This window comes from Pongo abelii, chromosome 16, assembly GCF_028885655.2.
Source record: "Pongo abelii isolate AG06213 chromosome 16, NHGRI_mPonAbe1-v2.0_pri, whole genome shotgun sequence".
NCBI lineage: Eukaryota > Metazoa > Chordata > Mammalia > Primates > Hominidae > Pongo > Pongo abelii.
The window spans coordinates 86,916,688-86,930,070 of record NC_072001.2 but is presented as its reverse complement, the minus strand read 5'-3'; the positions used below and the strand labels follow the sequence as shown (position 1 = coordinate 86,930,070).

Below are 13,383 nucleotides of genomic sequence, written 5' to 3'. Positions count from 1 at the left end.
ACCTGTAATCCCAGCACTTTGGGAGCCCGAGGTGGGTGGATTGCTTGAAGTCAGGAGTTTGAAACCAGCCTGGGCAACATGGTAAAACCCTATCTCTACAAAAAATACAAAAATTAGGCTGGCATGATGGCATATGCCTGCAGTCCCAGCTACTAGGAAGGCTGAGGTGGGAGGATCGCTTGAACCAGGAGGCAGAGGTTGCAGTGAGCCGAGACTGCGTCACTGCACTCTCCAGCCCAGGCGACAGAGAGAGACCCTGTCTCCCCCACCACCACCACAAAAAAAAAAAAAAAAAAAAAAAAAAGGCATTTTTCTGTAACTTTAATCAGCATCTTTGCTTGCTAAAATTGCCATTCTTATTTAGAAGCCTTATGCATTCATGATCCCACTAACTTTACTAAAACTTACTTTTATTGAAACATCTAGTAAACTCTCAAGAATCTATGCAACTTAGTAAGGGGGAAAAAAAAAACACCTTTGAAAAGTTCTAGATCAGTACAGGCCAATGGAAGAAATATTGAGTAGTGGCCAGGCGCAGTGGCTCACACCTGTAACCCCAGCACTTTGGGAGGACCAGGCAGGTGGATCACCCGAGGTCAGGAGTTTGAGACCAGCCTGGCCAACATGACGAAACCCCGTCTCTACTAAAAATACAAAAAATTAGCTGGGTGTGGTGGTGGGCGTCTATAATCCCAGCTACTTGGGAGGCTGAGGCAGGAGAATCGCTTGAACCCGGGAGGCAGAGGCTGCAGTGTGCCAAGATCACGCCACTGCACTGCAGTCTGGGTGACAGAGAAAGACTGTCTCAAAAAAAAAGAAAAAAAAAGAAAGAGTGAGTAGTTATTGGGGCCTTGATTTCAGACCATGTAGGAGTCTGCCAAATCTGCTGCCTTCAGAAATCAAAAGATCAAGGAAAGAGTAAAAGAAGATTGAATAAAATGCAACCAGGACACATTTTAGACCAAAGAGTTCCACTAAGGACTTACTCATAACCCAGGTATCTTTTCATATAAAATGCTAACCATAGGATTAAAGCTGCAAGTGTAATCTGAAAGGCATTATAGGCTGCTTAGATCCACTTATTAGCATTTCCTATCAATTGAAGCATTTTCTCTGCTAAAATATCAATGAAAATGAAAAAAAGTCAAAGCCAGTAGAGTTCACATAGTTAGGAACATAAGCTCTGGAGGTGAACTGGTTCAGATTCTAGCCTGTTGCTGATGAGCACAATGACCTTGGCTACTTTACCTCTCTGATCCTCAGTTTCCTCTTCTGTAAAGTGAGGATAATAACAGTAGCTTTCTCATGGAATTGCTGTGAGGGCTGGATGAGGTAATATACGTAAAGGGCTTAAAACAGTGTCTGGCACATAACGGCTATATTAACTCTTTGTTGCTATTATTACTGGTAGAAGATTCCCAGTAAGAGTTTGGAGATAATGCCTTATGTTGTTCAGAAGATTAACCTGAAGACAAGCTAATTAAATTATGTGTATTGTATATAATTACCAAGAAAACAAAGAAACTGGGTGAAAGCTTTGGGACAGACTCACCATGGGCTTGGTAAGGAGCCTGCCATCCCACAGCCAGCGAAGCAGGTTCAGTTACTTTCAGTCAGGTGCTGCCCTCAGACTCTCTAACTCTCTGGATATGTAGGTGCCATGCCATGTCTTTTTCTCACAAAGAGATATGGAAACTTACATGTGAATAATTTGGTTGTGAAGAGTTAACTCTACTGAAGTAAATTTCTTTTTTTATAATTTTTTTTTTTTTAACTTGAGACAGGTTCTTGCTATGTTGCCCAGGCTGGTCTCAAACGCCTGGACTCAAGTGACACTCCTGCCTTGGCCTCCCAAAGTGCTGGGATTACAGGTATGAGCCACCATGCTCAGCCTGGAAGTAAATTTCATACGGTTTTTCCCTCACAGAGACGTTAAGAAAAATGTGAAAGTAACGGTTTAGGAAGAACACGGATAGTTGGGATACTAATGCAAATCTTGTTTTCTTCATTTGCTTCTGGTGTGATTCATTGCTAAACATCTTTACTTAGTATTAAATTATACTAATTTAACATCTTTATGTACTTATCCTTTCATGGAGACACAGTAAAAAGGTCAAAAGGTCAAGAGGATCTAAAAACAAAGGGCCCAGGTTTTCTAGAGTTGAGCACCAGATCATGAATGGGTATTTCAGTTTTGTATTTGTGTCTACAGAATAGCCCCAAGTGCTTGACACTATCTAAGCATGTCACAAACATTACCTCACTGAACCCTCATAACAACCTATGAGGTGGGTTCCACACCTCACCCAAGGCCAGACGGCTGGTTTGTGGTGAGGTGTGATTTGACTCTGGATGTCTAGTTCCAAAGTCAGTGTTCTGAACCAATGAACTATGTTGCTCAGAAAACTCTAAGAAAAGATAACACAGTTCTAGATTAGCTATTTATACTGTATTAGCAAAAGACCCTGGCTATCGTCCCAATGGTCACCTAAGTTTTCTGCCTATAACATTCACATGGACATATAACACTCTTTCAGTTCCTCCTTCTGGAACCATGATTAACTTTTTTAGTTATCCTTTACAGATTGTCTCTATACATGTAAGAAAACAGCTCTTAAAATTTAACCTTTGTTCACCTTATTGTCTCATTTGCCATTCCAATCATCCATTCTTAAAAAAAAAATCAGAGTATATCTCTTAATTATTTCTGTAAGGTGAAAATGATTTAGAATGAAGTGGAAGAAAAATTATTAGGGACTCAACCTCACATTGCTAAATTCTGGAGAAATTTCTAGGATCAACAACTCGTATCTGTAATCCTGGGCCTCCTGTTAATTCAGCAGCACTGAGTTCACTGAGCCACCTGACCCCAGCACAGGCTCAGGCTGAGCTCTTCAGGTCCTGCCATGAGAGGCCTGCCTTGTGCTGCTGGGAACACCACCCAGGAGAAAACCTGCAGCCCTTTATTAGCTATGTGCTTGGGAAGAGAAACCTCCTCAGGTGAGACTATTTTTCTGAACTTCAGAACCCTGAACACTTAACATCCTATGCCTTAGGAGAAAGCTTTGGTCAGGTGCTCACTCAGCTAGAAGTGTGGCCACCATAAGTACATCCATTAGGACTATGAGCAGTACTGGGAGCTGCACACAACTGGCCTTAGAGTTCTTCTCTCACATACAAATGCCTCTTTTGATTATGAATGTTAAAATTTTTGTGCCTTGTTTAATAATTCTGAATAAATAGGCCTACTAAAATACATACAAAAATAGAGAAATGCTTTGTAGACCCTTTTTGTATTTTGACAGTCACAAGTCCATTGTTGTTGAACGTTTATTGAGCTCTAACAATGTGATAGGTGCCACACAAAACATTAGACAAAGTACCTGCCCAGTGGGCTTACAATCTAATCTAAGGACATGAATCTTTTTTTTTTTTTTTTAAAGACAGAGTCTCACTCTGTCACCTAGGCTGGAGTGCAGTGGTGCAATCTTGGCTCATTGCAACCTCCACTCCCGGGTTCAAGCAATTCTCCTGCCTCAGCCTCCCGAGCAGCTGAGATTACAGGCGTCTGCCACCACGCCCGGCTAATTTTTTATATTTTTAGTAGGGATGGGGTTTCACTATGTTGGCCAGGCTGGTCTTGAACTCCTGACCTCAGGTGATCCACCCACCTTGGCCTCCCAAAGTGCTGGGATTACAGGCGTGAACCACTGCGCCCAGCCATGATTCATTTAATGTTGCCATGAGTTTGCTGTTCATGAAAATGAGGTATTAACTGCACTGGTTAGTGCAGGAGAAGAGCCTACGGAATCACTGACTTTTTACGCAGGCTTCCCTATGCAAGTAGGCACAACTGCTCATATTTATTCTCTCAAAGTATGGTTGGCATTTCCCCAAATTTGGTGATTTTGTGATGTGTACAAGTATCTATAGAGACAGAACCACCAAACCCAGATTTCTGAAAACCAGGGATCAAATTTGGCTTCCAGTCCAGAAGAAAATGCTTGGTTATATATTCAGAAAAACACTATTATTCAAAACAGGCCCTAAGGAAAAATAGTACGGGAGCCATGCTCCTGCTCAGAGTTCCTAGAATGTCCAGAAAGCACCTCCTCAGGGCAGCCCTGAAAGTGCCCTTTACTCTAAAGGTTTTTTGTCCTCGGAGCCCAGAGATGAAAATACATTTGCTGGGTTCTGCCTGGGCATCTACCCAGGGGAAGGGTATCTGAGGGCCAAGTCCTCTCAGTGCCTCATGGATCACAGTGTAGACAATCTACGTGTTGGTCCTTGGCAATACATCATGCTAATTTAATTTCTATCTCCAGAATAGCAAAAATGTACCACAGGTCTACAGAATATATCAGGAATTTGTAAAAATGCAGCCCATTAAAATATCTGCCACTGATAAAAAATTCATAAAGATGCTGCTTAAAAAAACTTGTCCTTTTATTGTCATGGTGAAGTCAAGTAAGTAACACCTTTATCTGTGAAATCACTCAGCAGAATAAATTGGTTCCATATGGAAGGAAATATAAAATAACTTATATGTATTTAAAGCAAATTGTCTAGTTCTTCATTCTTGTTACTTCTATGCCTTCTCTATAGTGCAGTCTTTTGTCTCTTTGATCCTGATGAACTGATAATTTACTACTTATTACATTTAGATTCCCAATCCTTTATTCATGTGTATCTTGAATTTCAGCAAGATATGAAAATGCAGACTCCAGGGGTACATTTTGTAATGATACAAGCCTTCTGAGGAAATTTTTGACAGGAGCTTTTAATCCTGCTGTGGTCTGTTTTACCCTTTCCAATACGGTTTTCCTCTGTGCTTGTGAAAAATATCAAAAGACCAATTGGCACATTCTGAATGTGTTTTCTGAACAAGTATATAAGTAGAGAGGGAGGCCATTTTGCAAATGCAGATAATGCTGACAAGTCATACTTCTAAATAAATTATAATTTGATTTAAAAAGGTTACCTGCATGTACATTTGCCATTTTACAAAGAGCAACCGTACTCCTACCTCCACCCAAGTTGGTAACAACCTTATCTTACAAACAACCCTTAATATTTTAAAAGCTGCAGAAAAAACAAATACATGAATAAATGAATAAACAAAAAACATACAGGGAAAGGGTATGAGCTCTTGCTCCAAGGAGTAGATGAAAGACTGATAAATGAAGCTGAGGTCCCCCCAGTGCTTCCCTTTCAATAGTCTGTTATGCTAAAAATATTTTAGTTTTTAAAAACTCTGCACTTTCTTCATTTTTATTGGAACACAATTTGTGAACCACAACTGAGTCTGTATGTAGGATCTCCAGAATACAAATCAGAAAAAAATTTGAGATTTTATTCAGATTTTTCTATTAGATTGAGCCACTAATGTTTGGTAAGGGGCACTTGATGGTTAAAAAACACCACTGGCATGATAAAACTACACTAAATAATATCTACTTTATTTGAACAGTCATATTAAGAATGGCCCTAAATTTAATCAAGGACTAAATTTAATGAAAGACTCTGACATTAAAGACTCTGGATTATTTGAAGGTATTTTGCCTGCAGGTGAGACTGGTTTTTAGGGCACAGAAACGCAGCCTGAATGAACCAGTCAGAACTCATCATGCATCCAACTGAACACGTTTCATGCTTACCCAATTTTTTTTTTTAATGCAACAGGCTCAGTTTTCTCACATTGGTGCATCTCTTCATGCTAGAACTGCTTATGTCTACAGAGTCCCTGAAGAAGCAAAAATCCTTTTCTTAGCATTAAACATAGCATATGGAGTTCTTCCTCAGCTCTTGGCCTATCGTTGTATCTACAAACCAGAGTTCTTCATAAAAACAAAGGCAGAAGAAAAAGTGGAATAAAAATATTACTTCATGTTCCTCCTTTCTAAATTACTAACTTTTGTTATACTGGTACTGATATTTTGTCCCATTTCACTCTCTTCTCATAAATGAATACTTAAGAATATGTACATTCTTGCTCTGCACTGTATGTGTGAGCTATATGGTATTGTGTAAATTTTTTTTGAAGGAAAATGGAAATTCTTGAGAAACAGTTTGTTTAAAGAAATATATTCAAAATCATTTGTGAATAAACTTGATCATCCATCTCAATATTCTGTTTGACATATAAAATAATTGTAAGTGTAAAAAATTACAATGTAGTGCCAACAGTAGTGAGCATGAAATGAAACTATTCAGAAGAGAATATGGCCTGTGCATATTAAAAAATTCAAAACAGTGAATGCTGACTGGAGGAGTAACTTTTGCAAATAAGATGAATATGCTTCATTATTAACCTCAATATAAAAGGCAAATCATCAGAATATTTTTAAATGTTGTTTGAAAAATGTTTTTCCAAGGAAAGTTTATTATTTGCTGTTTTAAGAAAATTACTTTTACTAAATTTTTTTGCGTGAATTTAAACAGCTAAATAGGGATCAGTAATTTTATCTCTATCCTTAATGAACACTTGTTTTATTGGTGGCTAGAAATATTTCTATTGTATTTCTGTGTATATTTTTAATAAAATTATTTTTGGCCTCTTATGAAGACAAATCTTATTAAATTTGAAACATTTCATATATACACATAAAATGCTTTTAAAGAAAATTTGTGAGTTGTATATTCCAATTCAAAATGTCATCTACATTCCCCTTATGTTTCAGTGTGAGCAATGAAGAGGTCTTTTGATGAATTAAATTTCATTAATTAAAAAATACATTCAAATATTCAAAATTAAAAAGTACCTTTTAAGGAAAAAGTATTAGATTGACATCTCTACTATCTTTTTATGAACTTTTCATGTTTGGGATTGTATGTTGAGTATACTAGAGAAAATCAGTATTTACTAAATGAAAGAAACACACCAAAAATACAAACAGCCACCTCCTCACTGTGCCTGGGAATGATAAATGGACTGGTGCTTTCATACCCTTAGCTGCCATCATCACCATCATCATTATTAATGGCCCTAGGCTTTTAGGTCTGCTCACATTTTCTCATGTTTTTATTAGCTCTCATCAAGAAAACCAAAAGAAAATGGGATACAAATCAATGCATGGATAATATCAAGTTACAAAATCTAGGGTCCACTGGGCTGGTAAATATGTATGTGTAAGCATATCATGTAGTCATCTCCCCATCATCCCCTACAGTGTTTTCAAATAATCTAAAACCCAGAGAGTGTTTAAAAAAAAAAAAAGAAAGAAAAAGAAAAACCCTCACCTGCACTTGATTCTATTGTCAGCTTGCTGTGAACAATTTTTGCTTTAATATATGAATTACATTAATACCTCACGTTACATATATGAAGCCCAATTACACTAACTTAGTTTGCTTACAACCTCAAATCTTACTCCCAGTACACATTCCAATAAATTTATTCTGTAAAAACAATACATTTTTTTGTTTTTGATTTTTTTACAGTAAACTTTTCAACTACAAACCTTGAATACGCGAAAGATGTTCCAAGGACAAGCATTAACAGGATTGATAAAACCCAAACTGACTAAATGTGTTCTCACAATATAAGCTGGCATAAAAATAAATAAAATTCTCTATTATCACAATAGCAACAATAATGTACACATAATAATGGTTTAAGGATGAATATTAACTATTCTAATTGTAGTTCCAAAAGAAAACAGTTTATTTTAAAAGTCTACATTTAAAAGTCAATGCTTTGTCTGGTTTCCCATAGGGCTGTTGCTGATTCCAGCTTTAAAATGTAAAGTATCCACCTTGAGTGCTTAGCTCAAAATTGTATTGGCACTGGGAAAAAAATAAATCATTGCCTTTATTTTGGAGTAACACAAAAAGACTCACTAACTTCACATATAGAAACTTAGTTTGTGTACATAACAATATGAATTTTGAGAAGTATAAGCTGTCAACTAGCTATTTCTAATACGGAATAGATATTTTACAATATGGTTAAACTTTACACATGGCCTCAAAACTGAAGGACAATTTTAATTTTGTCTTCAATATACCAACGTTATGTATTTAGGAATTAATTCCTGGGTTCTGTCACAGAGAGGAAATTCCATTCTTAAGCATTATGTTGAGTGGTCATCTAAAAAATGTTAATTTATATTTAACTGAGTGTTTGATGATGGTGGGGTCAAGGCAGGAAAATGATGATCATAACTGCCTTGATAAAAGGATCCTAGACATGTATAAGTCTGCGCAAAAATCTTGATAATCCTCAGTGGTTAAGGGCAACTTCATGCAAGCAAATAACATGAAATTAAATCAGTAACTTTTAAAAAAGGCTAAAATGTCTTTTCCCCCCGAAACACAACAGAGAGGAATATGAATAATGTACATACAAACTGGGGTTCTGTCAATGACAACAAGGACTATGTGTTGGTTCATATCAAATCCAAGAATATTAGACAACCAAACATATAACCTTCTTGTGGTTTCTCTTAATATGCAGCATTCATTATGGTAGTTAGGTCTGTAAAAAAAAAAAAAAGAAAGAAAACAAGCCTTTAGATGATTTAGGATACTAACAATGAGAGCTATCCACACCTAGATAGTACATAATTGGGTTTTCTGAAATTTTAATATGCACTGCAGCATTAACAATACTTACTGAGCAAGAGCAGCTTCTGTGGCTTTGCTTTAGACCTGTCAGTGCAAAAAGTTAAAGGAAATACTAGGGTATTTTTAGTGTCCCATAGAAAAAAATTATAAACCTTGTCTACTGTCTGTTAGGACAGAGTGCAGCAGTGCACATTCTACAATTCTAGGACTATGTTTATTGCTGGAATACATCATCAGTGGAGAAATTGATATAATCTATCTGTGAGGACATTCTTCAGAAAGAAAGGTAAGCTGTGTAAAATTTAAAAAGCACTTAGAGTGTGCACCAATTAATCTTTGGAATATTTATAACTTAATTACTTGTGACACATAGCTCAAACAAATGTAGGAGTTAATTAAGATGTACAAAGTCTCTGACTTCTTGCTTTTAAAAAAAACATAAAGGATAAGAGGAAGCCTAGATTTCTTATAAAATTTAGATGGCATCCGTGTGACAAACAGAAAATAAAACATTTGTTTCATAAAAGAATTATGTTTCTATTTGGGTCCCACTGTAAATTGTGTCTGGTTCTATTTCCCCAAAAGGATGCTATTTTTTCCCCCTCATCATTAACCCAAATATATTAAACCCCCTAGTAATACCCTCATGGGATGAATGAAGGAGGGAAGTCAGCCCTCAAGTATTTTTTCTAAAAACAGCCTGCTTCCACTCTTAATTTCACTAAATGAATGAACATGTTTGTAAGCACATGTGCACACTCATGGGTATGTTCTCACTGAGACAGCCCAACATGTATACTAAATGGTATATATTATAATAAACGATTCCAGGACCTTCAAAGGAGAGAGAGTTACCAAAACTTCCATCCCCCTAAGATGGCACAAATATACTTTTTATCCTTCTGTCCCTACCAAAATGAGGAAGTAAATCTTTAAAAAAAAAAAGTTTGAAATTTGTGAACTTAAAAAGCGGAGTGCCTGGTGACTCCTAATTATTTCTTAACAAAAACACCAGTTATAAGATTATACTCACAGATACTTTGGAGGATCTTCCTCCCTTGTGAAGGAGGAAGACACCCATTAGAACAATGAAAAATTGTTAGTCAACCAAAGAAACTTTTTTTTTTTTTGAGACAGAGTCTCACTCTGTTACCTAGGCTGGAGTACAGTGGCGTCTGATGTCAGTTCACTGCAACCTCCGCCTCCCCGGTTCAAGTGATTCTCCTGCCTCAGCCTCCTGAGTAGCTGGGGTTACAGGTGTCTGCCACCACGCCCGGCTAATTTTTGTATTTTTAGTAGAGATGGGGTTTCACCATGTTGGTCAGGCTGGTCTCGAACTCCTGACCTCGTGATCCGCCTGGCTCGGCGGCCTCCCAAAGTGCTGGGATTACAGGTGTGAGCCACCATGCCTGGCTGAAACCTTCTTTAACAATGTTTTCTTATTATTACTGTGAAAGGCGATAAATTCTATGTTTATCTTGGTAGAATAATCACAGTAAAAACTACTCAATCCACATCAAAGAATATTTTTGGAACAGGGGGTCCAATGGCAGCCTCAGAGTAGTATTAATACCCCCAACAAAGTGAAGGGAGCACCAAGAATTTGACTATAGTTTTAAGGACATGCTTTTTGTGGTCTTTAAACAAGGTGCTGTCAAATGAGTGCTTTGTAAAAGCAAATTACAAAATCTGAGATTAAAAAATTCTCACACCATAATCACTTTGCATCCATATGTTGAAAACTGCATCTTGCTAATTCATCATGGTATATATTCTGGACATGGTACTCTGACTGTCTCCTAGATCTGAAGTCTCCTCTGAGTAAGTAGCCACAAGTGGCTCCTTATGCACTGGTTGCCATGCACCCCTATATTAGATAATGGATGGAGAATCCAATCAGATTCTCTCTGGAGGTATCTAAATGTGAGGCACACTGAGAGGCTGTAGGGTGGCAGCAAAACTGAAGGATACCCAGAACACTGTAAGCAGAAGGTATGAAACAACAGAAGCTGTAAGGATCTTTTCAAGGAATACCATTTTGATATGAAGGAATGATGATATTCAATATGGCTATGCAGATTCGGCAATTTGGCACGTTATAACAAATAAGTAACTTATTACTTCCAGAAAAACAACTGTTTTTTGCCAATGATAAAATTTGAGTGTTCAGTGAAAACTAGAATTTCAAATCCTCCATGACTGACAGTTTTCCAATATTTAAAGACTTTTTTTTTTTAGAGACAGGGTCTTGCTCTTGTGCCCATGCTAGGTGTAGCAGTGTGATCACAGCTCACTGCAGCCTTGAACTCCTGGCCTCAAGCTATCCTCCTGCCTCAGCCTATCAAAGTGCTGGGGTTACAGGTGTAAGCCACCAAACTTGGCCCCAATACTTAAAGACTTTTCTGATGAGACAGGTAGTGATATGAAAAATGTGATTAAAAATATTTTGTACTGAAATGAGTGAATATTTGGAAGACCCAAGTAATTCAGAGAACCTGTATTTTCTAACTGGGGGAAAGCTATTCAAAGCGCTAGACAAACAGGCATATGAAGAAAAGCTCAGTATCACTGATCATTAGAGAAATGCAAATCAAAACTGCAGTGACATACCATTTCACACAACTCAATGGCTATTACTAAAAAGTCAAAAAATAACAGATGCTGGCAAGGTTGCAGAGAAAAGGGAACACTTATATGCTGTTGGTGGGAGTGTAAATTAGTTCAACCATTGTGGAAATCAGTACGGCAATTCCTCAAAGAGCTAAAAACAGAACTACCATTCAACCCAGCAATCCCATTACTGGTTATATACTCAAAGTAATATAAATCATTCTACCATAAAGACACATGCATGCGAATGTTCACTGCAGCACTCACTATATACAATAGTAAAGAAATGGAATCAACCTAAATGCCCATCAATGACAGATTGGATAAAGAAAATGTGGTACATATATACCATGGAATACTATGCAGCCATTAAAAAGAGTGAGAGCATGTCTTTTGTGGGAACATGCATAGAGCTAGAGGCCATTATCCTTAACAAACTAACACAGGAACAGAAAACCAGATAGCGTGTGTTCTTGCTTATAAGTGGAAGCTAAATGATGAGAACTCATGGACACAAAGAGGGGAACAATGGACACTAGAGCCTACTTGAGGGTAAAGGAGAGGAGGGAGAGGATCAGAAAAAGTAACTATTAGATACTAGGCTTAGAACCCAGGGTAACGAAATAATCTGTACAACAAACACCCATGACATGAGTTAACCTTTATAATAAATCTGCACATGTACTCCGTGAGCCTAAAATAGAAGTTAAAATAAAGGCAAGACTATTAAGATACTCATATCACCATTTTTCATTAAATATCTATAATACCAGATTTTCTTCATATACCTTCAACCACAATTACATATTACAATAAAGAGAATGCAGAAATAGATATGAGGATCTAGTTGTCTTCTATCAAATCAGACATTAAAAAGATTTGCAAAAATGTAAAAATGTCATTCTGCAAACTTTTCTGTGAAATTTTCATAAAAATGCTATTTAAGTAATGGATTTATTATTATATTAAATGAATTAAGTATTTTTAAAATTTGTTTTTATTTCTAATTAAATAAATATCATTAACGATCACATATATAAACAAAGCTCTTTGGGGCCCTCAATAACTTTTTTTTTTGAGATAGAGTCTTGCTCTGTCACCTAGGCTGGAGTACAGTGGCACAATCTCAGCTCACTGCAACCTCCGCCTCCCGGGTTTAATCAATTCTCCTGCCTCAGCTTCCTGAGTAGCTGGGATTATGGGCACATGCCGCCACGCCCAGCTAATTTTGTATTTTTCGTAGAGATGAGGTTTCACCATGTTGGCCAGGCTGGTGTTGAACTCCAGACCTCAGGTGATCCACCCACCTTGGCCTCCCAAAGTGTTGAGATTACAGGCCCCTTAAAGGGGGCCAGGTGCAGTGACTCATGCCTGTAATCCAAGCACTTTGGGAGGCTGAGGCGGGCGGATCACTTGAGGTCTGGAGTTCGAGACCAGCCTGGCCAACGTGGTGAAATCCTAACTACAAAAAACACAAAATTGGCCAGGCGTAGTGGCGCGTGCCTGCAATCCCAGCTACTCAGGAGGCTGAGGTAGGAGGATCGTTTGAACCCAGGAGGCGGAGGTTGCAGTGAGACAAGATCGTGCCACTGCACTCCAGCCTGGGCGACAGAGCGAGACTCCATCTCAAACAAACAAACTTTTAATGGTATTAAAGAGGTCCTGAGACCAAGAATAAATGAGAGTAAACGGTGAGAGGTAAGACTGCACAGATAAACTGGGGTCAGCTGTGAAAGGCATTGTATGATGGAATAAGGAACACAGACTAAATCTTGTGGGGCACTGGGGAGATATAAGGCGGCAGCCACTATATTGTAGAAAGAACGGGTTCAGGGTCAGAAGAAAAAAGGCATGGCCACATGGTAAATCGTTACGGTAAACATTGTAGCTATCACCCCAATGTTTATCCTCTGTCCCTCCCTCCAATTGTGTGGTAGCCTTGTGGTTTTTTTTTTGTTTGTTTGTTTGTTTTTAATGATATAAGACTTTATTGTCATTTGAGGGTCTGTTTTCCAAATAATCTCTAGTAAATATATTGGAATAATTACAAATTGTAAGTCCCAATTCACCAATACGGCACGATTCTCAGACCTTCCCCTCCACTGACTGCCAGGCAATCGTCAGCACCAGACAAGGCTGCCCACCACTAGTATCTTTCACTGCAGCCCTCCTGGGCTCAAGCAATTCTCCCGCCTCAGCCCCCCAAGT

General features: G+C 37.9%; 2 protein-coding genes across 6 annotated transcripts in view; one reads left to right on the top strand and one right to left on the bottom strand.

Annotated features, from left to right (window-relative positions):
* The window catches only part of TM6SF1 (transmembrane 6 superfamily member 1), a 30,322-nt gene extending 23,117 nt beyond the window's left edge, over positions 1 to 7,205 (top strand). The window contains 1 exon segment of one of the 2 annotated variants that reach the window (NM_001132021.1): positions 5,683 to 7,205. In NM_001132021.1, coding sequence (NP_001125493.1) covers positions 5,683 to 5,874 — 192 coding nt within the window. In that variant the 3' untranslated portion in view covers positions 5,875 to 7,205. 2 annotated transcript variants of the gene reach the window in all.
* The window catches only part of HDGFL3 (HDGF like 3), a 92,234-nt gene that overhangs the window by 15,730 nt on the left and 63,121 nt on the right, over positions 1 to 13,383 (bottom strand). For 2 of the 4 annotated variants that reach the window (XM_024232464.3, XM_063716282.1), the window contains exon 6: positions 3,410 to 8,476. The exons of the other annotated variants lie outside the window; for them this stretch is intronic. In XM_024232464.3, coding sequence (XP_024088232.1) covers positions 8,471 to 8,476 — 6 coding nt within the window. In that variant the 3' untranslated portion in view covers positions 3,410 to 8,470. Of the gene's footprint in view, positions 1 to 3,409; positions 8,477 to 13,383 lie in introns of those variants that run through there. 4 annotated transcript variants of the gene reach the window in all.